The sequence below is a fragment of the Crassostrea angulata genome, chromosome 3 (assembly GCF_025612915.1).
Source record: "Crassostrea angulata isolate pt1a10 chromosome 3, ASM2561291v2, whole genome shotgun sequence".
NCBI classification, from domain to species: Eukaryota; Metazoa; Mollusca; class Bivalvia; order Ostreida; family Ostreidae; genus Magallana; species Magallana angulata.
Window position 1 is genome coordinate 27,521,847 of NC_069113.1, and position 25,080 is coordinate 27,546,926.

General features: G+C 37.2%; 1 protein-coding gene across 10 annotated transcripts in view; it reads right to left on the reverse strand.

The window, feature by feature from the left end:
* Positions 1-25,080, reverse strand: part of LOC128177261 (ryanodine receptor-like) — a 140,548-nt gene that overhangs the window by 61,422 nt on the left and 54,046 nt on the right. For 8 of the 10 annotated variants that reach the window (XR_008242821.1, XM_052843915.1, XM_052843909.1 and 5 more), the window contains exons 18-57: positions 23,904-24,142; positions 23,627-23,816; positions 22,407-22,617; positions 22,097-22,305; positions 21,862-21,948; positions 21,337-21,496; positions 21,130-21,203; positions 20,939-21,030; positions 20,719-20,803; positions 20,505-20,625; positions 20,306-20,402; positions 19,979-20,180; positions 19,672-19,776; positions 19,425-19,544; positions 18,707-18,861; positions 18,286-18,387; positions 16,771-16,830; positions 15,481-16,294; positions 15,082-15,352; positions 14,772-14,958; positions 10,325-10,406; positions 10,072-10,193; positions 9,811-9,886; positions 9,517-9,696; positions 9,096-9,245; positions 8,873-8,988; positions 8,445-8,500; positions 8,252-8,350; positions 8,055-8,153; positions 7,508-7,784; positions 7,274-7,398; positions 7,011-7,159; positions 6,636-6,858; positions 5,758-5,887; positions 5,426-5,665; positions 5,112-5,337; positions 4,734-4,996; positions 706-881; positions 308-531; positions 98-188 (exon numbers count right to left, since the gene is read on the reverse strand). Coding sequence is in view for 9 of the 10 variants with exons in the window: in XM_052843915.1 (XP_052699875.1) it covers positions 98-188; positions 308-531; positions 706-881; positions 4,734-4,996; positions 5,112-5,337; positions 5,426-5,665; positions 5,758-5,887; positions 6,636-6,858; positions 7,011-7,159; positions 7,274-7,398; positions 7,508-7,784; positions 8,055-8,153; positions 8,252-8,350; positions 8,445-8,500; positions 8,873-8,988; positions 9,096-9,245; positions 9,517-9,696; positions 9,811-9,886; positions 10,072-10,193; positions 10,325-10,406; positions 14,772-14,958; positions 15,082-15,352; positions 15,481-16,294; positions 16,771-16,830; positions 18,286-18,387; positions 18,707-18,861; positions 19,425-19,544; positions 19,672-19,776; positions 19,979-20,180; positions 20,306-20,402; positions 20,505-20,625; positions 20,719-20,803; positions 20,939-21,030; positions 21,130-21,203; positions 21,337-21,496; positions 21,862-21,948; positions 22,097-22,305; positions 22,407-22,617; positions 23,627-23,816; positions 23,904-24,142 (6,685 nt within the window). In the remaining variant the exon portion in view is untranslated. The remainder of the gene's footprint in view (positions 1-97; positions 189-307; positions 532-705; positions 882-4,733; positions 4,997-5,111; positions 5,338-5,425; positions 5,666-5,757; positions 5,888-6,635; positions 6,859-7,010; positions 7,160-7,273; positions 7,399-7,507; positions 7,785-8,054; positions 8,154-8,251; positions 8,351-8,444; positions 8,501-8,872; positions 8,989-9,095; positions 9,246-9,516; positions 9,697-9,810; positions 9,887-10,071; positions 10,194-10,324; positions 10,407-14,771; positions 14,959-15,081; positions 15,353-15,480; positions 16,295-16,770; positions 16,831-18,285; positions 18,388-18,706; positions 18,862-19,424; positions 19,545-19,671; positions 19,777-19,978; positions 20,181-20,305; positions 20,403-20,504; positions 20,626-20,718; positions 20,804-20,938; positions 21,031-21,129; positions 21,204-21,336; positions 21,497-21,861; positions 21,949-22,096; positions 22,306-22,406; positions 22,618-23,626; positions 23,817-23,903; positions 24,143-25,080) is intronic. The other 2 variants (XM_052843911.1, XM_052843916.1) reach the window with 2 other exon arrangements.

Consider the following 25,080-nt stretch of genomic DNA (forward strand, 5'->3'; position numbering starts at 1 on the left):
ATTGTTGCCGACTTGCTGCCTTCAGCGACGATTTTTCGCTAGGAGTTATGAAGATGAATTAACTAAAGAAACAACGTTGTACTCTGGGATCACCCACCCTTAGTGGTATGACAGTGTTCTCATTAAGAACAGGCACATCATGAGTCAGTTTCCTCAACAGCTTTGTCATCATTGGTGGCCTCAACTGACTGCAATTCAAAAAAGTTGTCATTTATCTTACTTTACCATTTACTAAGGAACTGAAGATACGCATGCTACCCTGAACATTACTTTAAACCAATGAATTGTCTTTACAAAGAACACATACTTGGTAAACGAGATGAGGAAGTTCGAGACTGCATCCATCTGTCCTTTGGTGAGGGACTGGCACTTGGACAGTCGGTACACTGTGTTGAGGGTGGAGTCCAGCAATGCCGAGGCATGGTCGGCGTCACTGAAGAAATGACTGTAGTTTGTCAGGATGGGCAACACACAGCTACCAATGTAGCGGTTCAGAGCCAGCGCCATGTCATTCTCCGATGCATTCACCTGCTACAAAGAGATCATCTTACAGGTAATAACACTGTGATTTGATACCTTAGTCATGGCAACATTTAATGAGATTAAAAAGTTTACTGAGTACAGTATCAGCGAACCATCTTTATCATATCATTTAATGAAAATAGCTCTACAAAACAGTATATTATCTGAAGTGATGATTCATACAATGTCTAGAGTGGTTGCTGCCCTCAGGTCTGGTAGTATGGCATCCTCTAGGATTCTAAAGAAAGTAGCCTGGTCCTCGATGCCATATACCCTCTCTAGGAACATCATGATGGAGGCCTTGTGTGTGGGAATCAGCCCTGGTGGCAAGCTGACTGCCGGAGGAGATGAGCTGTCAGCTTCATAGAAGGAACAAACGCCACTCATAAATTAATTATATCACTCTTCAAGTATAAAGTAGGAATGGGATGATCCACCGATGCTTCACGGCATTTATTTTGGCGATATTTGGATCGATACATTAACCATTAATACAACGTTACCTTTGCGAACTTTTTTTAATTTCCAAAAATATCTGAGCTTCATATATCGGCTATTTTTAGTCTGTGCACCTAATATGAAAGTACAAAGATGGCGGAAAACCTCATATTCAAATAGAGTTATCCCCCATAATCGCTATGAATGAGAAAACTAAATACCACACATAAAATATTTAATTTGTGTTCTTTTCCATTAATTAATAATATAGTGACTTGCCGTTATGCAGAGAAGTTGTAATGTTAAAAACACAGTTAATACAATGAAGTGTAATTGTGTACACTATGTTTCACACCTTTGTATAAACACACGACACCAGAATACTGTTATTTCATCCAACAGAAAATTAATTGTAACAAGAGGCCCAGGGGCCACATCGCTCACCTGAGCAACAATTGCCTTAATTCTGATCAAATTAGCATTACAGTATCGAAATATCTTGAAAACTGAGTACAGTAGATCTTGCTAAAAAAAATAATTGAAAATCTGCCAATTTTTATCCACCTCTTATGTTTTTGGTAAATACCAAGCCCCTTTTGTTGTTGTATCTGTAAGAAGATTTTTCTCTATTCCTATATACCCCCCCCCCCATTTTGTGGCCCCACTTTTCTCTAAGAAATCATGGTTTCATCAAACTTAAATCTGCATAACCTGGGCTTTCACACTAAGTACTGAGTTTTGGACCGAAAACTTTCCCAGAATATTTTTAAAGATTTTCTCTATATATTCCTATATATTCCTATGTAAAAATTCAAATCGCCATCACGGTCCCGCCCTACCACTAGGGACTGTGATTTTGCAAACTTGAATTTACACTATCCAAGGATGCCTCTACACGAGTTTAAGCTTTTCTGGCCAAATAGTCTTTAAAAAGAAAATTTTTAAAGATTTTCTCTATATATTCCTATTAAGTTAAAATTCATCCCCCATTGTGGCCTCACCCTACCCCTGGACTATTATTTAAACAAACTTGAATCTATATGATCTGGGGATGCTTCCACTCAAATTTGGGCTTTCCTGGTCTAATAGTTTTGAGAAGAAGACTTTTAAAGATTTTCTCTATATATAAAAATTTATCCCCCATTGTGGCCCCGCCCTACCCCCAGGGACCATGATTTGAACAAACTTGAATCTACATAATCTGAGGGTGGTTACATGCCAATTTGAGCTTTCTTGGCCAAATAGTTTTTAAAAGAAAATTTTTAAAGATTTTCTCTATATATTCCTATGTAAAATTTGATCCCCCAATTGTGGCCCCACCCTACCCCCGGGGACCATGATTTGAACAAACTTGAATCTATACTTTCTGAGGATGCTTTCATTTTAAATTGAACTTTTCTGGCCTAATAGTTTTTGAGAAGAAAATTTTTAAAGATTAATTTCTCTATATATTCCTATGTAAAACTTGATCCCCCAATTGTGGCCAACCCTACCCCCGGGGACCATGATATGAACAAACTTGAATCTTCACTACCTGAGGATGCTTCCACTCAAAGTTGAGCTTTCGTGGCCTAATAGTTTTTGAGAAGAAAATTTTTAAAGATTTTCTCTATATATTCCTATGTAAAACTTGATCCCCCTCTTGTGGCCCCTCCCTACCCCCGGGGACCATGATTTGAACAAACTTGAATCTACAATATCTGAGGATGCTTCTACTCAAAGTTGAGCTTTCGTGGCCTAATAGTTTTTGAGAAGAAGATTTTTAAAGATTTTCTCTATATATTCCTATGTAAAACTTGATCCCCCAATTGTGGCCCCACCCTACCCCCGGGGACCATGATTTGAACAAACTTGAATCTACACTACCTGAGGATGCTTCCATTTTAATTTGAGCTTTTCTGGCCAAATAATTTTTGAGAAGAAGATTTTTAAAGATTTTCTCTATATATTCCTATGTAAAACTTGATCCCCCTCTTGTGGCCCCTCCCTACCCCCGGGGACCATGATTTGAACAAACTTGAATCTACACTACCTGATGATGCCTCCACACAAGTTTAAGCTTTTCGGCCTGATAGTTTTTGAGAAGAAGATTTTTGAAAAATACCAACAAATTTTCAATAAATCTCAATTATGTCCCCTTTAAAGAGGGCATGGCACTTCATTTGAACAAACTTGAATCCCCTTCACCTAGTGGTGCTTTGTGCCAAATTTGGTTGAAATCTGCCCTGTGGTTCTTGAGAAGAAGATGAAAATGTGAAAAGTTTACAACAACGACGACCACAACAACGACGACGACAACGACAGACAACAGACAAATTGTGATCAGAAAAGCTCACTTGAGCCTTTGGCTCAGGTGAGCTAAAAACACAAAGCATTTGATTTATTCTACACCCAAGACCAGTGATTCCCACGAACGCAGACATGAAGAATTCACAAAAATTCCGTTATATTACATTCTACCCGGTTTCGTTTTCTTTTTTACTACACAATAATAGTTTCCAGGGTTCATACACGAACATGGGAAAAAATTCTCTTGATTGGGGTTGTAAAGAAATACCTCGTACAGCACTGTAGATTTTATTACTCACAATGTCATTACAAAAATTATCAACGGGACAACTATCGAACAATACTTCAAACGGACGAAAAAAAACAACCCTCATAATAAACTGCTACAACAGTACAATGGATTAAAACAGTGGATTTTATATTTTACTGTTTAGTTTTTTCAACTTTGAGTCTACGATAAGCCGATCCCGGGGGATAAGCCGGGGCTCGCGCAATCGGAGAAAAAAAAATACCGGCCTATGCCCCAAAAAATACGGTAAATGACTATATATGGTTTGGGCCTAAAATGGCCCCCTAAAATGTACATTGTCATTTTACTGTAATTCTTTGTTTTATTTGCACACATATACATTTGAAGTTTCTTCATAATTTTCATTTTGATTTTAGTGCCCACAATTTAAAAATATGACATCATAAAGTTGACCTTTTCCCGCCATTTTCTCATTTTTAGCATAAAAAGGCTTGTTTTGAGGCAGTTTTTCTTTAAGGAAACATTGAGCGACTGCTTGAACAAACAAAATATTTTCACCAAAGATGTATCTCTCCAATACTTATAAGTGACAAAAAGTTCGTTCTTGTTCAAAGAGTTGCTCTATATTTCCCATATGAAAAAAGACAAGAAAAATGTCAATTTTTGATTGATTTTGATTAAATTATAAAAATAGCGTCACTTCTGACGTCATATACTGCCAGTGAGTGCAGCTAAATCAAATAAATAGGTGAAAAACATATTTCATGTCAACTCTTTTTTAAAATAACACAACAAATTAATGTACCTGAATCATTCTAAAAATAGCGAATTTTGGGGGCCAAATTTGACTAATATCGTATATAGTTCTTTGTCAAAACTGTTATGAAGCAAAATCTGGAGTGTGGAAAACTTTCAGAATACAAGACTTAAGTAATTTGTAAATTGTGCAACGCTCATTTTAAATATAATGAAATCACTTTGGACATGCAGTAATACATTGATTCAATAAATTTTAAGCCCTTATTCATGTTTTCATTAAGTTGCAATGTATCGTGATATGTATCATATCGCATCTCATGTATCGGGATATGTACCGAATCAGCTAAGTAAAGTATCGTCCCAGCCCTAGTATAAAGGTAATTAGCTAGACAAATGTGAGAGAGTTAAAAGTTTCAATGTTTTAAGATTTATGCCTACAATCATGAACTGCTTTACAGGTGACTTAATATCTTACCATCCTCTGAGGAGGGTGGTGGCTGGTTGACAGGCAGTATAAACCTAAGTCCCAACACGCCCTCTAGGTCTTCCATAGACACCAAACTGCGCAGGATAGCCCGGGCTCGGATGGAGTCACTGCGGCCCGACTTGATTGCCTCTGCCTCTGGGGCACAGCGCCCGAGCAGGTCAACCAGGCTAGAGTAGAAAGTCAGGATAGCCCCTCCCATGTCAATGTAATCCTCATCATCCTCTGGGGGCAGGGAGGAGAAGTCATACTTGCTGTAGAAATGTAAAAAGACCATGCACAACTTCTTCATTCAAAATAAACTTATTCATCATTATTACATATTAAGCTTCATAAATAAAATTTTCTAAGCCTTATCTAATTCTTCACCTTTGAAACAGATATCTTCCCCCTGAATCATCCTCATCATTGAGAGCTGACAGGTAGCTACCAGACAGACTGTCTTTGGAAGCAGCAATCTGTTCAGACATTCTGATTCCATCTTTGATGGCCTTCAGTAATCCCCCTCCCTCTCCTCTTAAAGCAGGTCCCAGACACTCTGGGCGACGGATCAGGAGACGAACAACTAGATTAGCATTTTCTTCAACACTCTCACCTGCAGAATGATAAAAGAGTCCAGTAGAGATCCAGTATTTTATTTCATTTGCGAACAAATAATACAACACAAAAGTAATGAGACATACCGTTTACCCATACACAGAATCTTAGGAAGTCAAGGAACCTCTCGCCCTCCACAGGGTCCCAGCCTATGTCTGGGTAGCCTTTCTCCAGGAGTTCGGCATTGGACTGTAGACCACACCTGGACAGGTACATGGCGATTTTTTCCAGGTGACTCTCCCTCAGGGCCAAGGCCAATTCATTGTTGTCCATAAGGGAAGAGTAACCCACATCAAGGGGACAGGATCCCCGGAGTGAGGGGCGTGCTGAAATGTCAGACAACAGTCCATTACTAAGTCCTTCAAAGAGTTGCTCTACAACGTTAATGTGCTTATGTTAAATTTCATCAAATTCATACCTAGTAACATGCTGCTATTTTCCAGAAGATAGCTCAGATGTTCAAACATGGCTCTCTGATTCTGGCGACTGGTTCTACAGAAATAACACAAGAATCGACAGCACATCACCACCATTTCTGCAGCAGCATCCTACAAAGATTCACAGCATCATTAAAATCAATACATTCTACCAAATCATATTTAGAAATTCAGTGAATTCAAGGATTGCTTTGGTTTACCAATCATATGATCCAATTAACACATTTAACAATATGCATCAATTGGAAACAGTTGTAAAATGGACAGAAATTTTTCTAATAATTTTTTAGAGGAATTATGTCAGAAACTTTTTTCATGAAACTAAGACTGAAACAGTTTTTATTCATCAAGAAAACAAAAAGAGAACATATTGGTGAAAATTTGAAAGACCATCAGAAAAAAAAGTTGTTAACCTGTCAAAGTGAACATTAAACATCAAAAGAGAACATTTCCAGTTTCACACTGTCAGGGCAGCTGGGTAAAAAAAGAAATTAAACTGAGGAGGCGGACCAGACATGATAGACAACACCAGGCTACACAGAGTAACTCTACCAACTGATGCTACTCACCAAGAACCGACTCCCGTCATCCTGTAGAGACTTTGCAGTTAGTGAGAGATCAAAAGACCATCATGCAGCAAGTGTAAAATGATGGCATAGAAAACAGTGAACAGTGAATAGAGGAAGAGCGAAAGAGAACAAATCTGAACTACTCTTTGATCTTACTCTTTGAAAGAGCATCAAGTATCTAGACATAACAATTAAGTCTAATATTCCACCTGTTTTTTAAAGGCAACAAAAAGACTAAGTGATTGGTAAATTCTTTGGGGATGGGGTGAGTGGGATGTGGTGGGGGGTACCTTTGTGTGTTCCACCAGGCTGTCTAGCGTCCCCGAGGGGATAAAAGACCCTCTTCGCCCCTGCTGGGAGGAGATCAGCTCCGCCATGGCACTGTTAGCCGACTGCTGCTGCTGCTGAGCTTTGTTCAGAGTGTTGACCATCAGCTGCATCACTGTCTCATGGACACACAAGGCCCGCATCAAATCAGGATGCTGGAAAAACACCTTGTTGTCCATCAGCTCTCTGTGAAAGGAAAATCAATGTATTGACACATATGTAGCTGTGTTAAATGAAATATAAAACCATACCATATCAATATTAAATCATTCTAATGAAAGACATGTAAATTCAATAAAAGCAAATCTAAGAAATGGAAGATTCAAAGAATGGCTTACTTGAGACTGTTTTTCATGAGTTCCTCTTCGCTGGGTCCGGCCTGTACGAGTAACAGAGAGCGGATGTTTCCTAGTGCTCTCAGCAGCTGTTTGATGTCATCCTTACTGCCAATACTTATCACATAGGCCTTGTCTAGTGCTTTCAGTTGCTGAGAATAACACAGAGAGAACCATATCATAATAGGCAAAAATCATTTTTCTTAAAAAAAGAAACAACATAAACATATTTAGCAGCTATCTAAATAGTGTCTAGCATGAGTTACCTCCCCTATGCCATTGTACTGTCTGTGTAGCAGACTGAACATCTCTCTCACTAGGTCTTGGCTCTGTATTGTCAATTCCTCTGCCCACTTAATCACTGTCTGCTGTATCAGGTTTTGAAGTGTTGCTGGAATTATTTAAGAAAAAATAACATATTATGAATAGATTACAATAACAAAATTTAAAATACAGAGGGATTAGAATTCACATTTCATGCTTAAGAAAAGCTGGCTGACCTGAGGCCGACTCCCCATTGGTTGTTTCCTGTACTGGAGCCTCTTCCTTGGCCTTCCACACCAGCTGTAGGAGTTTCTCGCCGGTGGTGGGTGGCAACACCTCCTCCTGCTTCTCCTTCTCTCCTTCCTGATCCTCTGGAGCTGTCGGCATGGAGCAGTGGTGGATCAAATCGCGGTGGAATTTCCAGAGTCTGGCATGCATCTCTTCTTGGAAGGGAGAGTACTGGACTGGCTCTTCTGAGTCATCTGGATTTTTGAAAGCTAGCAAATTCCTCATCTGAAAATAGGAGTATAAAATAATATATGAATGACAATGCTTTTGTACACAAATAAGCAAAACTCTATGATCACGTGATCTTCAACGATACAATCTATTTTAAGCGATGTTGGAAATCTATTTACATTAATGCTGATTTATTTTTAATAACAAATTTTTAAATTAAATGATTTTACAACATACTTTGTGTAGTAACTAGTGTTTAAAGAAAATGTACTATTAAACAGTTGACTCCAAAGAGTCAGAACAGAATTACTCTGGTTCAAATACCTGTTCTGCAGGGGGACATCGGAACTCTCGTGTCATTTTAGCTGTGACGGCAGAAGGTAGGTCCGACTGTTTGATCTCAATGTATCTCCTCTTCTGGTCCTAGAAATTTGACATAAAATGAATGCATCACTCTCATGATTAATCATGTACTAAAACTAACTCAGACAATGGTTGATATGGGTAAAAGGTGTACAAACATTCTGACAAGATTCCACGTAATTATCAGAGAAGGCAACCACAGACTCCACTCTGTGTCGCAGTTGTAGATCACACAGGTGTTGTAGAAAATGACACATCTAGAAGAGAATCAGACAGTATTTATCATTCTTTTAAACCTTTAAAACTGCTTTCAAATCTTTGTGCTTATTATATAAAAAACAAATATATCACCTCCAGTTTGACTGCTTCATCCAACTTCATGTTAAGAATTCCATCTTTTTTATCCCCTAAAATAGATAAAATGTCCAAGATAAATATTGCGATTAACTTTGAAATAACACAACATTTACCCAAGTAGATACAATTCTCTATAAAGAGCAGAAACTGAAAATTTCTTATTGTTTTCTAAGTTCAAGGAGCATAACTCTGTCAAAAATCTTTGGACCTGGACCAAATTCGAATTTGACCTTTGTATTAATTCCTGTATGATATGTATTCATATAATAAATTTGAGTTGAATGTGCCCAACTGATGCCAGGATAATGAACTGAAAGTTATTAATGACTGAATGACGGAGCAGTGTAACATTGTAAGCCCAAGCCATTTTATGGTATTTAGTCATAAAAATACAAGTTTGTTTCAAATACTGCAATAGTTACCTGGAATGTAGTGGTCATTGAAGGCCTCAGGGTCGATCAGTCGGAGTACATAGATCAGGTCATCATCCGTCAGCTGCCCCATCACCAGCAGGTTGTCCACCACCCTCAGTAAGGGCCTGAAACCCAAGCCCAAAATAAAGACTTGTATAATATTCACCATATTACAAAGAAGACTTTATAAATTGACATTTACAGACACATCGAGAGGGAAGTCGTTACGTACACAAACAGATTGGCATTGCTTCCCCCCACAGGGTCCCTGATGTGTGCTGCTCCCTTGATGGTGGCCTCCTGCAGAGCTCGCAGAATGTATTCCTTGAGTCTCTCAATGGGGAAGAATGGGGATGTGGACTCCTGGCCAGCATCTTTAATTCTGTTGTGGGTACAAAAAACATCCATTGGTTCAAATAAAATCTTTCTCTACATTTTCAATGGTAATTTTACTTATTTAGCCCATATACATATAAACTTAAAATAGCTAACAAGCTACCTTCCAATTTGCTGCATTATTAAACTTTGCCAAAATAAGGCAATATGTTTTAAAATACAGTAATCAAGAAATATTAGAAATGCCAAAATAGTTTGTGTTCAACAAAATATGATGCAATCAATTAAAGAGAGCAAACTTCCTCCCAGAGACTGACCTGCCCTCAATCTGTTTCTCGGTGATGAACAGAGCCGGGCGGATGGAAACACTGGCGTCCATGTTGGGTATGGAGTGTTTGATCTTATACTGCCGGTCCTGGTTACTGGGTCGACGGTACAGACTCAGCTCCTTGGTACCTGGTGTCAGGGGGATGATGTACTCGTTCTGAGTCATTTGTCTGCAAGTACAATGTACATTAACAGAAGAGTTCAGAAAACATAACCAACATACCTCAACAACTGCATTGATGTCCTTCCAGTGGTAATAGGATTAGCACTTTTTTTCAATGTACCTTGCAGTGGCATGTGACTCTAGGTGCATTGCAATCAGCAGATCATGGTAACCCATTCTTAAAGGTCCACAGAGAGCTAAAAATAGAAAATGTGTAAAAAAAAAAAAACAACAAACAAACAAAACAAATAACCAATAAAAATTTTTATTAATGTTTCATATAACAACTTACAACAGTTTTGTATGCAAATAAACCAAATCAGGGTTTGTTTGTTGTTTTTTTCTTCAAAATGTGATATTATCACAGGTCTAGGTGACTTACACAGACACTGTATACAATGCATCATCTGTCTGAGGTCCACATGATGGGTTAGAGCATGGGACACTCGGTGGTTACCATGGTAACACACTGCCATGTACAGTTCCAGGGTTTTAGCATGGAACCTATTATTATCAAAATGAGAAATTCAATCAAGTTCAATATAGACATCATGTACTGCACTTAGAAAAGACATGCACAAGTTATCTCAAATAACAGAGCTTGCACATTCTAAACCAAGGACACTGTTTCTTACTCTAGTAGAGATGGGTGTTCCACTAGTTCTAGAACATCAATGCTTCTATCCTCTTCTGGTATATACACACTCAGCATTTCCACTGAAAAAAAAAAACCCAACATTTTAACAACTTCTGAATAGTTTTCAGTGATAATATGTTTTACAGTGCAACCGTTAGGGCGAGCGCAGCATGTGCTCTAACAATGAATTATGAAAATCAATATTAACAATGTAACATAAATGAATTTGATTGCAAAATAAAACAAGCATTCTGAGAGTATTGCATAAGCAATACACGTCCCCTACCGGTTTGTGGAAATTGTGAAAACAATGCACTCTTATGCAGAATATCGAACCCGAACATTAAAAAATTGGAATATAAAAAATTAATTTTCTCGAAAATATGTCAACCAGACGCTACAAAAGTGTTAACTTCATCTGAAGTTTGACATTTTGAAGCTGTTCAGCAAAATTCAAATTATTCCTCAAACGCATAAAGAAAAAAAGTGTGGAAAACTGAAGTGGGACAGACAGACGGACAGACAGACAGACGGATGGACTGACGGATGCAGAGGAAAGCTATAGTCCCCTCCGGTGAAAACCGGTAGGGGACTAATAAAACATACCTATTTTTTCAGTAAATTTTCATTATTCAAAGATTATAAGATTTGCTATTTAATTATTTATTTATAAGTAGAGCAATAGTTTAATCTCATATACAATGTTGTTGAATGATAAAGATTTTAATATAAATGTTCATTGCACAGTAATCTCTTTTAAAGTTCATCCCCTGTTTTTGCAGTATAGTTTTTTTTTAATTTACGCTTAAAAATATTTGCTTATCATATCAAAGGAACATTGAGGTGTACCCCCCCCCCCCTTGGGATTGGGAGCATGTAATAAATAGAGTGAAGATAAAGAAACCATTGAACTGCTAATAAAAGAGCTGAAGGATTAGAGTTTTCATGATTTTGAGAATTATCCTTTTTTCTTCTTGCTTGTAAAGATTTTTTGGATGAGGTTGCCATCCCCCCCCTTTAAAATAATGATGCTACATGTACGTTCCTGGAAATTACCGTAATTATAAAGAATAAAACAAGCATTCTGAGAGTATTGCATAAGCAATACACGTCCCCTACCGGTTTGTGGAAATTGTGAAAACAATGCACTCTTATGCAGAATATCGAACCCGAACATTAAAAAATTGGAATATAAAAAAATAATTTTCTCGAAAATATGACAACCAAACGCTACAAAAGTGTAAACTTGATCTGTAATTTGACATTTTGAAGCTGTTCAGCAAATGTCAAATTATTCCTCAAACGCCTAAAGGAAAAAAGTGTGGAAAACTGAAGTGGGACAGACAGACGGACGGACAGACGGATGGACGGACAGACGGACGGACTGACAGACGCAGAGGAAAGCTATAGTCCCCTCCGGTGAAAACCGGTAGGGGACTAATAAATGTGTGAGTGCAAGTTACAACTGTTTCCTATATCTGAAGAAATGTCCTCATTCTTTAGCTTTGCAAGATTTTGAGAGGATTTTGGTAATTTCAGCAGATTTACAATAACTTCAGTTAGAGTAATTTCCCCTTATTGTGACATCAAAGTTCACATTGGTTAAGTGTCAACTGGCTCTTTAAAACTCCCTTGACAAAATAAAAGTACGCGAAAATACTGTTTTATTTACTTCAACAAGAGGCCCATGGGCCACATCGCTCACCTGAGGAACAACAGGTATGATAAAGTCAGCTTAATGGAGTCATAATACAATCTGGACAATGTACATTAATACATGTAGATCCTGTATAAATAAAATCCATTTTTCCCCCTTGGAACTCGGATAGCCCTGATTGCTGCCAATATTTACAAGAGCAGACTTTAATCACCGCTCCTGCACATATATAGGGACTCAACGTTACGCAGGCAGGGATGACCGCACACCTACGCAACTCAACAGGTACAAACGTTAACGCAAGCAGAGATAACGCAAGCAGGGATGACCGCACACTTGCGCCAACAGCTCAACCTAACGCAGGCGCCGCAATCACCACCAATACAAGCAGGTATGACCGCACACTTGTATTAATGCGATACAGGGCAGAAATGACCACACATTCTGTATCGTTGGTTAGAAAAACACGAAGATTAGATAGACCAGGGATGTTAACACCCTCAATCTCTCCGTACCTGTTCAAGTTTAACCCCAAACAGTCGCTCGGTACAAAGCAATAGACACTGTCCCTATATATGTGCCGGCCTAAAATAATTCATAGTATCTAAAAATTGGAAATCAAAAATAAACAAACTAATCCAGCCTAACCCAAAACTACTTATGCAAAACAACTTATATACATTGAATATTTATTATTGTATAAAAATAATCATCACAATAATTGGTTAACAGTGGATGCATTAATTAAAATAATCAAGAATCAATAAATCAAGGGCAATAACCCAAAACAGTAATACAAAAAGATTCTAATGAAAAAATAGCTGCCTGCTTCAATTTTATAGTCATATCACATGTTGAGTATTGCAGTTCTCAAAAAGATCCTTTACAATTGTTTATATATGGGATATTTTGCTACATCAAACTCTGAACCTTCTTGTGAGGCCGAAGAATTGTCCTGGAGCCAAAGTCTTAACAATTATAAAGAATCATCTTGCTGATTAATTTCTGAGAAGAAGATTTTTAAAGATTTACTCTTTATTCCTATGTAAAACTTTAACACCCCAACACCCCCTATGTGGCCTCACCCTACCCCCAGGGGTCATGATTTTCACAACTTTGAATCTACACTACCTGAAGATACTTCCCACAAGTTTCAGCTTTCCTGGCTGATTAGTTTCTGAGAAGAAGATTTTTAAAGATTTACTCTATATATTCCTATGTAAAATTTTAACACCCCCCCCCCCAATGTGGCCTCACCCTACCCCTAGGGATCATGATTTTCACAACTTTGAATCTACACTACCTGAGGATGCTTCCACACAAGTTTCAGCTTTCCTGGCTGATTAGTTTCTGAGAAGAAGATTTTTAAAGATTTACTCTATATATTCCTATGTAAAACTTCGACACTCCATTGTGGCCCCAACCTAACCCCAGGGGTCATGATTTTCACAACTTTGAATCTACACTACCTGAGGATGCTTCCACACAAGTTTCAGCTTTCCTGGCTGATTAGTTTCTAAGAAGAAGATTTTTAAAGATTTACTCTATATATTCCTATGTGAAACTTCGACCCCCCACTGTGGCCCCACCCTACCCCTGGGGGTCATGATTTTCACAAATTTGAATCTACACTACCTGAGGATGCTTCCACACAAGTTTCAGCTTTCCTGGCTGATTAGTTTCTAAGAAGAAGATTTTTTAAAGATTTACTCTATATATTCCTATGTAAAACTTCGACCCCCCATTGTGGCCCCACCCTACCACCGGGGGTCATGATTTTCACAACTTTGAATCTACACTACCTGAGGATGCTTCCACACAAGTTTCAGCTTTCCTGGCTGTTTAGTTGCTGAGAAGAAGATTTTTAAAGATTTACTCTATATATTCCTATGTAAAACTTCGACCCCCCATTGTGGCCCCACCCTACCCCCGGGGGTCATGATTTTCACAACTTTGAATCTACACTACCTGAGGATGCTTCCACACAAGTTTCAGCTTTCCTGGCTTTCTGGTTCTTGAGAAGAAGATTTTTGAAAATTTCTCGAAATTTTTCATTAATTTCTAATTATCTCCCCTTGAAAACGGGTGTGACCCTTAATGTTCACAACTTTGAATCCCCTTTGCCTAAGGATGATTTGTGCCAAGTTTGGTTGAAATTGGCCTAGTAGTTCTTGAGAAGATGTTGAAAATGTGAAAAGTTTACGGACAGACGGACGGACGGACGGACAGACGGACAGATGGACGACAGACAAAATGTGATCAGAATAGCTCACTTGAGCTTTCAGCTCAGGTGAGCTAAAAACATGATGTTCTTAAAATTACACATCTTATATTGCTTCTCAAAAGTTTTACTTTGATTCTTGCGAGAACGTGAGGTTGGAAACCATTGGTACTATGAATTGTGGGTCAAAATTTACTGACACCGAAAAAATCTATTGGATAAATGTGTAAACCTTTGTGACATCACTCGATCATTTCTGATTGAGAGTGTACTGAGGTTGACTTTAGAGGTAACATTGACTGTATGCCGTATACATCATTTTTGTTTTTATTGTCTTGCTGATTCTCGTGAGAGTGTGAAGTGATAAAAATTGCCATGATTACAGGGAACTACTGGGACGATTAAAACAATGCATTACTGGTCTGATTTACTGACACGAAAAAAATCCGTTGAATGAATGTGCAACTAGTCCGAATTTTCTATTCACACACGCCTTGCCGGTAGAGCTTGCTTCGCGCTGGCGCTGTGCGCTATAATTTAAATCTTTATTGAGCTTTCAATATTTACCAGCATTGTCACAGAGCATGCTCCAGCCTTTAGTTTCTGACATTTTCAGAGTGTGTATTTTGAGGGTGTTGGATGGCACTCGACCCCAGCAGCTTTGGTTTAAGACCTGTACATCCAGCCGGGGGGGACAGGCAGGGATCACCTGCTTAGGTCCCCTGAATACTGCTGCTGACAGGGGCAAAGTGTACTGTGAAACCAAACAAACTTGCATTAGAAGAAGTACATATATTCTACTACATCTTTTTCATTTCAACTACAAATATTTGGAATCTGTATTTTTGAACAATTTTACTGTATGAAATTTGACCACCTTTGTGTGTCCCAGTTCAAACTGCAGCATTTCTTTGCTCGTTGGTTCGCAGATGACAGCAGGAAACAGGCGAGTGCCTGGCTCCACCTGGTACTTGTTGGCCACCTCCTTGCTGTTGACTGTGAAGGACAAGAGTCCAGTGCTGGTGTCAATGAAGCAGCCCACTACAAACCCCGGGGAGGCCCGCTTACCTGAGCTCTCCTGGCTCAGACCTGCGTACCTTTGCTGAAGGTCTCCGGCTGAAACCATGTAACAGTTCTTCCTACTCACACTGAAAATCAATTTAAACCAAATTTAGCATTACAGTCAATGGAATAGAATAAAACAATGCATTTGATACATGTATATAACCAAAGTAAGACATTGACAGCAATTTTAACTGTACTTGTAACTTCTCACCTTTGCTTCAAGTTGTAATCAGATTCTAGAGTAGTTAAAACAACGTGTCTGGTTTTCTTCATGTCAAATGTTGTTTCGCTGAAGTGGAAACCTGGAGTCACCCATCCAACAAACACCTGTGCAGGGTCCTGTCCAGGTAAAATCCTCACTGCGTAGTGATATTCGTCAATCATATCAGCCATTGCTTGCAGCTCACTCAGCTCAGCATCCGAGATTTCTGCATCAGATCCCTCGCTGTGGCGCCTTCTACCGATGGCATCCTGAAACTCATATGGAATCATCCCTCTGGGTGCCTCAATGTTAATCACAGGTGCCTGTGTTGAGCTCCCTGTTTCACTGTCCAATGATTTAGCCATCCTTGACATGGGTAGCGTCGCTGATTTATTGGGCTGCCTTTGTTGGTCTCTTTGACTCTTGCCATGATCCACACGTCTGTCAATGCTTCCGTATTCCACACTCCTGGTTCTCTTGCCGTCTTGTGAAGGTATGTCTACCCCCTTGTTTTTCTTAAAGATGCTAGGAAATGGTGAGCGGCCTGTCTTTGTTTTCTTGTCTCCAATAGATTTAGCAGTGTCCATCAGTTTGTCTCCCAGTAGAGACAGTCTGGAGGAGGACCTCTTGCCCTCAGGGACATTCAGGCTTGGTTTGTCTGAGCCACTGAGGCGCGACTCACTAGAGGCCGGCTTGATTCTGGAGGTAGACATCTTGTCTTGTGAGGAATCATCCAAGGAATGGCGACCGCTCTTGTCCAGATATTTCTTTCTTCTGTCACTTGCAGTGGTCTGGCTGAATTCTGTGTCTTCTGAATAACCAGCTAAGAAGATAAGAATTCCACACCTTATATCTCAGATAACTTTGCTAAATAAGGGCTTACATTGTTTCGGTAGGAATGTGTTCCTGACGAATAATTCAATATTACTAAATAAAGGAGCGGAGTTCATACTATATGAAGGTTTATTAACATGAATCAATACATGAAACTGTATTTAAACAAAGCATATAACTAATACTGTGCATTAATATAAACATTACTGAATTAAATCATAACAATATTTCATGTTTACACATAATTTATATATCTCTACATACCTCCTTGCACACACTTATAAGAAAAGGAACACATGCATCTTTCACTTTCTCACTCACACATTCAAAATTCTCCAACACAAAAGAATTACAATAACTCGTTTGTATAATCATTTGTGAAATAACTTTGACGGTAACATGGACATAATGATTAATATGTACATTTACTAATATGTTTTACAAGTTCTCTCCCTTTAAACTCACATTTTCTAAATTCTGTGTCACCATTCATCATTTCATCTGCATATTCTTCATCATCTTCATCTAGAAATGTATGATCACAATAAAATGATAATCCATTTACTAAAATATTATTGAAAGAATATCAACTTTTACTGAAAATTATATATATAACCAGAACCAGTACAATTAGGGCAATAACTCTTGTGATAGAAGTAACCCTAATGTCAAATAATGGCTCAGTTAAAAATCAACCCATGTAAGGGGATTCCTGAACTATGGTCAACACTTGAAATGAAAACACCAGTAAGATTTAACACAATTTAATAATGTTTATAAATTTGATTTAAGTCAAAGATAGCAAAAAGATTTAATGATAGGAAAATTGGTAATTAACAAACAGAAGTACTAAAAGTGAAAATTACTATGAAAATAGGTATAATCTGAATTTATACTGAAGTCATATTACAATGGATACTTAATAATTCAATTCAATTCTACAATTAATCTAAAAATAAAATGATAAGAAAATTCAAAAATGTCAAATAATTGCCAAATATCAAAATATGTCCCTATATACTGGGCCACCATAAAATATAAAAATAGAAGCTACCTAAAAATTTACCTTTATGAAAACATAAGTCTTTATATAATAAGAGTAATAAGAGAACCTTCCTTATAATACTGTTATCTACAACACCTTAAACCAGGACTCAGTAAGGGAAAAAGCTTACATTTGAAAACCTAAATAAAATACTGTTAAACTTTAGAGATCTGAAATAATTAAGCCCTAACTTCCTAACTTAACCAAAAATCATGCTTTACCTACGCTAATAAAAAAAATCTACTCAGAGCTTTAAAACCACGAGGTTTATGTGCTAAGAACAGAAATGGAAGCCTACCATAAGGTAGTCAATCCCTTACCAGGATTCTATTCACTAATTTAAACCCAATGAAATCCAAAGAAAGAAGACTGACTTACACGTAGCAACCAGATACTAGCTAACTTATATAGCAAGGCAAGAGTGATAACAGGGATACTATTTCCTGTTTTCCAAAACATGTGAACTATAAATTATGAAAAATACTTAAAATTGAATTACCTAAAGTAAGTTTTTGAATTGCCTATGTAATAATAAACTGTTGAAACTGTCAGGTATATAAATATTAGAAAACTGTGTTATAAAAAAAATCAAAACTACTACATACATATTGAAATTGATTGCATTCTGATTTTCTACCAAAAGAAACCATTATGAACTGTAACGAACAATATAAAATCTGTTAACCCTCATGCCAGATGCACATGCTACTTTAATCATATTTCATTTATATTTCATTTCTAAAAACACCTGTTAGCTTTTGTGTGGGTGTGTTTATGTTTGCCTTTTTCTAGTCAAACTTTTATTTATAAGAAAATCATGTTTCATGTACAAATTAAAAACAATTATCTTACAGGTACTGCTTACATGTAATGGGTTAACACATTGGGTGAATTACCTGGATGGGAAACAACAGGTGACTTCAAACCAGACTTACGTATGGAGGCTTCCCCATTTACTGGAGTAATGGGGGTGGCTTCTGGCTGGGTCAGCTCACTGGGGCCACTGTTGGAGGGACTGCTTGCTTGTTTAGTATCTGCTGTGTAAAAATCATGCCATTCCAAGTCCATGCTCAAAACTCAGCTAATCAATTCTAATGTAAACATGCAGCACCTAGCTTTCATCCCCTATATTTTATACACAGCTTTTAATTTTATATTTTGCCTTTAATATGCTGATAATGGCATGTATGCCTCTAAATAAGTTTACTGTTAGTCAAAAATCGCTCTATTCTACTTTCCACTCTTGATAAGTATCTATAGTGCTATCTAAGCTGCTTTGAGTGTAATTATAATCAATAGATTGTTTCTAGCAAGCTTAAGGTACATCCTCCTCTCTGTCTGAGTACAGGGCCCTACCTGTCAGGATCCTGCTGTTGTCCAGGGACCCGTTCTCTATGGTTGTGTCTAGATTGTTCACCGAGTATCCACTCTCTTCCTGGATGTCCATCTCATGCCTCCGGATATTTTCCAGGTTCATCCGTTTTTCATAGGCAGTCGGATAGGTTGCAGACCTGTCATTATAAAAACTTTTTTTTTAAAACTGTTATTATTTACAATGGTTTAGAATTGCATTTCTAATGATCAAATAAAATTTGAGAGTCATCCATAGTTATAAGCAAGATATAGGGCTCACAATTCTTTGTCATGTAAACAAGGCTCGTGCCCTGATTTTGTTTACATAGGTTCAATATACAGTAAAAAATCTTTTTCCAGCTTATTTTTCTATCATTATATTCATTTTAAGCATAGATAAACATTCCTAACATTTAACCGATTCAATTTAGGTCTAAACCTTGAATTTTTACTACATCGTTCAAAATGTAAACAAATGCTTTGTTTACAAAGCAAAGAATTTCAAGCTCTGTAACTCACTTATAGCTCAACAAATGACACTCATATTTCGGTTGCCTATTTAAAATGCCTTACTGAGGCATTGTTAATATTAAAATCAGAAAAATAATTTTTGACCAAAATCGTGACCATGCCCCTTTAAAACTTTGATTACCACATATATATGAAGCTATATAATAGAGTGTTGTTAAGAAAACTTTACTCTCCGTATACTGACACGTACCTTACACCAAATTCATCTTTGCAGATCACTGGAAGTCCAAGACGAAGGTACTCCAAGTGAACCTTCTCCAATGTTCCAAAGGTTTTTGATAACACTTTCAAACAAGGTGTGACATTTTTCCTGATTCCAAAAATAATGGAGTACATTGTAGTTTAATGTGGATACATCAGCATTCATTGATAGTACTAGTATCAACATGGAAAGTGAATACATTTATTGCCATGTATACAATTACAATATTACTTACGCCCCAGGGACTCTCTGGACCCGAAGACTGGGGTGGTCCTCCCCGATGTCTCCAAACAGAGCCAGCTCTTTCCCATACCACAAAGTCATCGGACGGGTCATGTTACTGTAAAAACAGGTAATGGTTGTACACAATTTTATAAATACAGAATTACTACAATTAATTGCAATCCTTGATGATTAAATGAAACTACAATGTTCTTGAACAAGTATCTTAGATTGGCCATGTAAGGTTAAAGGGAGAAAATACTGCATCAAATCTTGAAAAGAACATTGGCTATTTAGATAATGATGCAAATTATACATACACACAAAATGGTTCATATCCTTCCTGGAGCCCACAGCAAGTAAAAAACTTAAGGGTGTTTACATCCTGACCCAGGTTGAGTTTACACTGTTGGTGACAGCTGAGGGTGACAGCAGGAACGTAGGGCTCACCTGTCTCCACCCCACGGAAAGCTATCTCCTGACCCATGGAGTCCATCATCAGCTCACCATTCAGAGAAAAGGCTGTCACAAAACAATTGCTAGCTCTTTACTCATGTACAGATAATAAATCACAACCAGAAGTCAATATTAGAGAAAAAGAGGACCAATGATGGATGAGAACAAGGTTCAGCTGGTGCAGCACTTACTTATGGTTTTGTCGTTCAGGTCAAGCATACAGCCGATGACATCCCCACTCCTCCACTGTTTGCCATAAGGTTCTGCTCCATGGTTCCATTTTCTTCCCTGAATTAACATTAAACAATTATCAGTTTGTGAGCATTAGTTGATCCTTCAGGCAATGATGATAAGAGTGAAAAAATGAATTTTCAAAGCCCAAATACATACACCAAAACCATCAAATGCATAGGAGTTGCCATCCAAGCCTAGTTCTGTGCTTGGATCCAGGGATATCTTTGCCCAGCCAACTTTCATGAATTCTGCAGTAATGACCTCAAATTCATAATACCTACAATGTAAATAAAGACAAAATATTCATTTCATGCTAGGAAAATCAAAGTGAAAATAAAAGAATAGAATATTACAATAAAGCATATCTGACCATTTCCCAGATGTCACTCCATAGGTAGTTTCAGCACGGTATGTCCTTGTTTTGGTGAGCATTTCTGCCTTCTCACTTATATAAGCTAAAATCATACAATATACATGCACATGCATAAACTAAATTAAAGTCTTCAGTGTCAACCAATTACAATGCACAATGTAATACTGCATGGAATGATCTGTTGGACTTCTAATATTGAATAATTTCATCTCCTTACCTCTGAGAGAGCTTTCTCCCATTTCACTGGTCGGTGGTTCCAAATTATAACCATAAGCCAGCAATGTCTTCACAATTTGGTTGGCTTCTTCCCTACAATCAAGTATATCTTCAACATATAAAATAACTTGCTTTAAAATACAAACTCTTAATTTCCATTCTAAATAATCATCGAAGATAACATTACTTTACCTGTTTGCTTTTTTTATTTTTTCATCGACTCTACTGTATGGCACTAAGAATGGACTTCTCTTGTTTGCAGCATCCTATAATTCAAATCAGTGATTTAAAAAAACTTCATGTACAATAATTTTGAATTATCATCCCTTTCCTAAAGGATTTAAACAACAAAGGACTTACACTGTATGTTTGAGTAACAAAGAAAGATTAGTTACACACCTCAAACAAGCCGTAGGTCCAGCCATTTTTGATCCTGTCCTTGGCCCACACATTGTGAGTGTTCTCTGCCAGCATGTCCACGAGGTCCTCTAGGACCTCACTCATCTGAACAGTTGACAGGTCCAGGGGGGTTGGCTTGTACCCATTGCTTTGAAGGAAGCTATTACCAAAAGGGAAGATTTCAGTAAAGTTATCAGAAATACAAAAGTATGATTGATTATTATCTCTAACAATTTCACATTTATTTCACTCTTCACAATAAAATGAATGGCAGGACTGTGAATGTGTATTATTGCATTGTCTACAAGTGTGATATACCATAATACACATTCCTTGACAATATTACCAAATGCAGTTGAAACCAAATCATAAATGATGAATTGTGACTTTAAAGTTAGGCTTATTTCAAATATTTTTTCAAAATAATTTTGTTTAAATGAATTTAAAATGAGACTTTTCTTTGAGAAGTGTGATTAGGTGTTATAACATACAGCAAAACTAATTCTGAATACAGTAACTACTCACTCGTTTCCAAGTTTGATCATTTTCAGTCTATTGTTTTCTTTCTTTTGTGCATCCATTGATATGTGGTAACCAATTGCAAGCAAAGTTCTAAAAAAAATTACATAGAAATTGAGTTTACACATCTGATGCACTGTATGTACAAACTTCATTGCAAAGTCTCCTTTTATCAAACAAGCGTGAGTTTATATACAGTTATGTATATTGCAGTGCTTGAATATCAAAGTAACATTCTTGCCTAAGTGTTTCATATGCTACAGTCACCACATATTTCTTTTCTGATTTTGGAAGTTTCTCAAAGTTTGTGAGGGATGGATTGGTTTTCCTTTGATCATCTCGGATTTCTCCGAATTTCCAGCCCTGCTCAATCTTGCTCATAGCCCAGATCTCATGCAGGTTTTCAGCTAGTCGATCTCTCACTTTCTCTATGTAGATTGGTAACTGGATCTGTATAAATGCAAGTATATTGATGCACCATACAAACTGTGCAATAACACAAAAATAATCTACAATATGAAATTAAGACAGCTACATGTATATATATTTACATTTGCTGTATCAATAGCTTTTGGCACAAAGGGAACATAGTCAGTGATCTCGGTTGGTCCACTCAGGATGTTCTTGGACGCCTCTCCAAACATGAAGCAGGGCTCTAGTCTGAGCCTGTCCTTGGGCATCAGGGACTCCACCACCGCAGAGTGACCCTGGGGCGGGCCGTGCTTCAGCTTACCGTGCTCCCCACCCAGCATAAAGCGACAACTGTAACAAAAATTATTTAACATAATTAATCATCTTAAAATTGCTATCCTTAAGGTATCCGATCCATAATAGCCCATGTTCAATGAATTGGGATGCATGACAGATATGTATAGGGCATAATACTCAGTATACTTGTACATACTTTTCATGTTTAAGTATCAGTATTTAAGAGTGGAATGTGTCCTAATAATTGACCTTTTCCTGTTATCGAAGAGTTGTCCCCTTTGCTTTAATCTATGAAATTTAATTCTTAAAAAGCTTTCCTATTCCTAATGATTAAATGCATCTTTCCACCAGAGCATTTATTGATACTCTTAGTATTTACTTTTTTATTTTAAAAAATGTGCTTGTCCTCAAAGACCTTAATGCAATCTTCATTCATTAATTACTGCTTAGTTAATGATATGAAAATTTCTCTCGGTTAGTTTTTTTCTATTCTAAAATGCTTTGAATTAATATAAGAGTATATGATACATGATTGATATTCAAGGTTAGAATAATTAGGTCCTAATATGGATCAGATTCCTTAAAGCAATATGAGCTGTATTTTTTAGAACTTTACTTTGCTGCAAAAACCTGCTAGTATGATAATTCTGCCTGTAACTTAAACTTTTATGATAAATAAGATTTGTAAAAATCATTAATTCTTGTAAGGAGAAAGATTTCACTTATAAGGAATATAAAGCATATCAGTTTTTGTACAGGACGACAATAATTCAAATTTGCTCCTATTAAGGCTTCTTAATAGCTTTTCCCACAAAATCAGACCTAACAAAAATTTAAAAACCATGATAATTTTGTCATTTTAGTAGAAAATAACATTTTCTTTAAAAAAAAAAATTCAACATGAAAATTGCAGCTCATATTGCTTTAAACTGATGTAACCTAAGAGATCAACTGGAAAATCTTGTTCAACCTTAACCAAACAGTTTAGACTATAATTATGAACAGCTATATACATGTATCTATGTATTAGTATTGATGCTGACATATAAAAAATTCAACAAACCCAACTCTGGCAGACATGGAAATAACAGGAAAGAACAAGCCAGTCAGATTGCAGTCCTTGAAGAATCCCAGCACTTGCTTGCCATTGACGGAGAAGGTGATCTGAGGGATGGTCAGGTCAAGGCCACATCCAACAATGTCGCCAGGTTTAAATGTTTCATCTGAATTTCTTACAGCCTTTTTCTTACCCCCTGTTTTCAGAAGAATATGTTTAACATAAATTGGTGTTACAAATTACTTACTGGTATTTTCTGACATATGTGTGCACGTAAACTGACCTGTCCACAAGTTGACTCCATCATAAGCATACGAGTACAGATCATCTCCAATGCCATTGCCTCCCCTGTGTTCTCCCCCTCCTGGATATGGAATAAAGCCTTCAGTGTTGGCCCAACCCACTCTCATTGTTGGTGGAAGGTGATTGGCTGCCTCAAACTGAGTGACAACTACCTCAAAATACCACTTTTTGTACATGGAAGATCCTTCTTTCACCCCAACATAAATATTTGGCCTTATGCTGCAACAAAATTCATTGCTTACAATATTATATACGGTATGTACTTTTGCTATCAGATTTATATTTCAATAAGATGAATGTGTTGGTAATCACAAATTCCCAATTAAACATCAGCTTTAATTACAAAGTAATTTTTGGGTTCAGGAAAATACACTTTTCATATTACATTCATATAAAGATCTAAACAAGGGCACCGCAAAGCGGAGCATCCCCTCACGAAATGGAAATAATGTTTGGGGAAATGCCTTATTTAGGAATAAACATGTAATTGAAGAGACCAAAATTTGAACTTGTTAAAAACCAATTTGAATTCCAATCCCCATGCAGGCTCTGGGGTACATCCATGGGGGATGGGTGCATTTACGTGGTTGTACAGTATTACTCCCATTGCTACAGTACCCGCAACGTTATTTTTTACAATCCTATAATCCTATCGTATCGTGTATCAATCCTATCGTATCGTGCGTATAAACTGTTCTATCGTGCGTTAATTCTATCCTATCGTGCGTGTATACTGTTCTATTGTGCGTTAATCTTATCCTATCGTGCGTTAATCCTACCAGGTTTATCGTTTAATTTCAACAATTCTTCCGTTTATCCTATCGTGTTAATCGTTTCGTGCCTTTTCATAAGCAAGTAAATTTTTTAATAAGTTTCGATTCGTTCGGTGCACAGTATACGAATATTTATAGAACAAGAATTGTAGCTTAAACATTAACTTTAATTTATGCAATATAATTTTTTTGCATCATATTTTACAGAAACAAATATAAAGTATTTATGATATAATTTATATTTAATTAAAACCCGAGGTGTATTTTAATTGATCCTGTTATTTTTCGTGTGATATTTGATTTCAGGCTGAAATGTTCTCGGCAATCAGCTAGGATGTATGGTAATGAAATCAATGTTAAAAAATCTTACGCGGAAAGTGTATC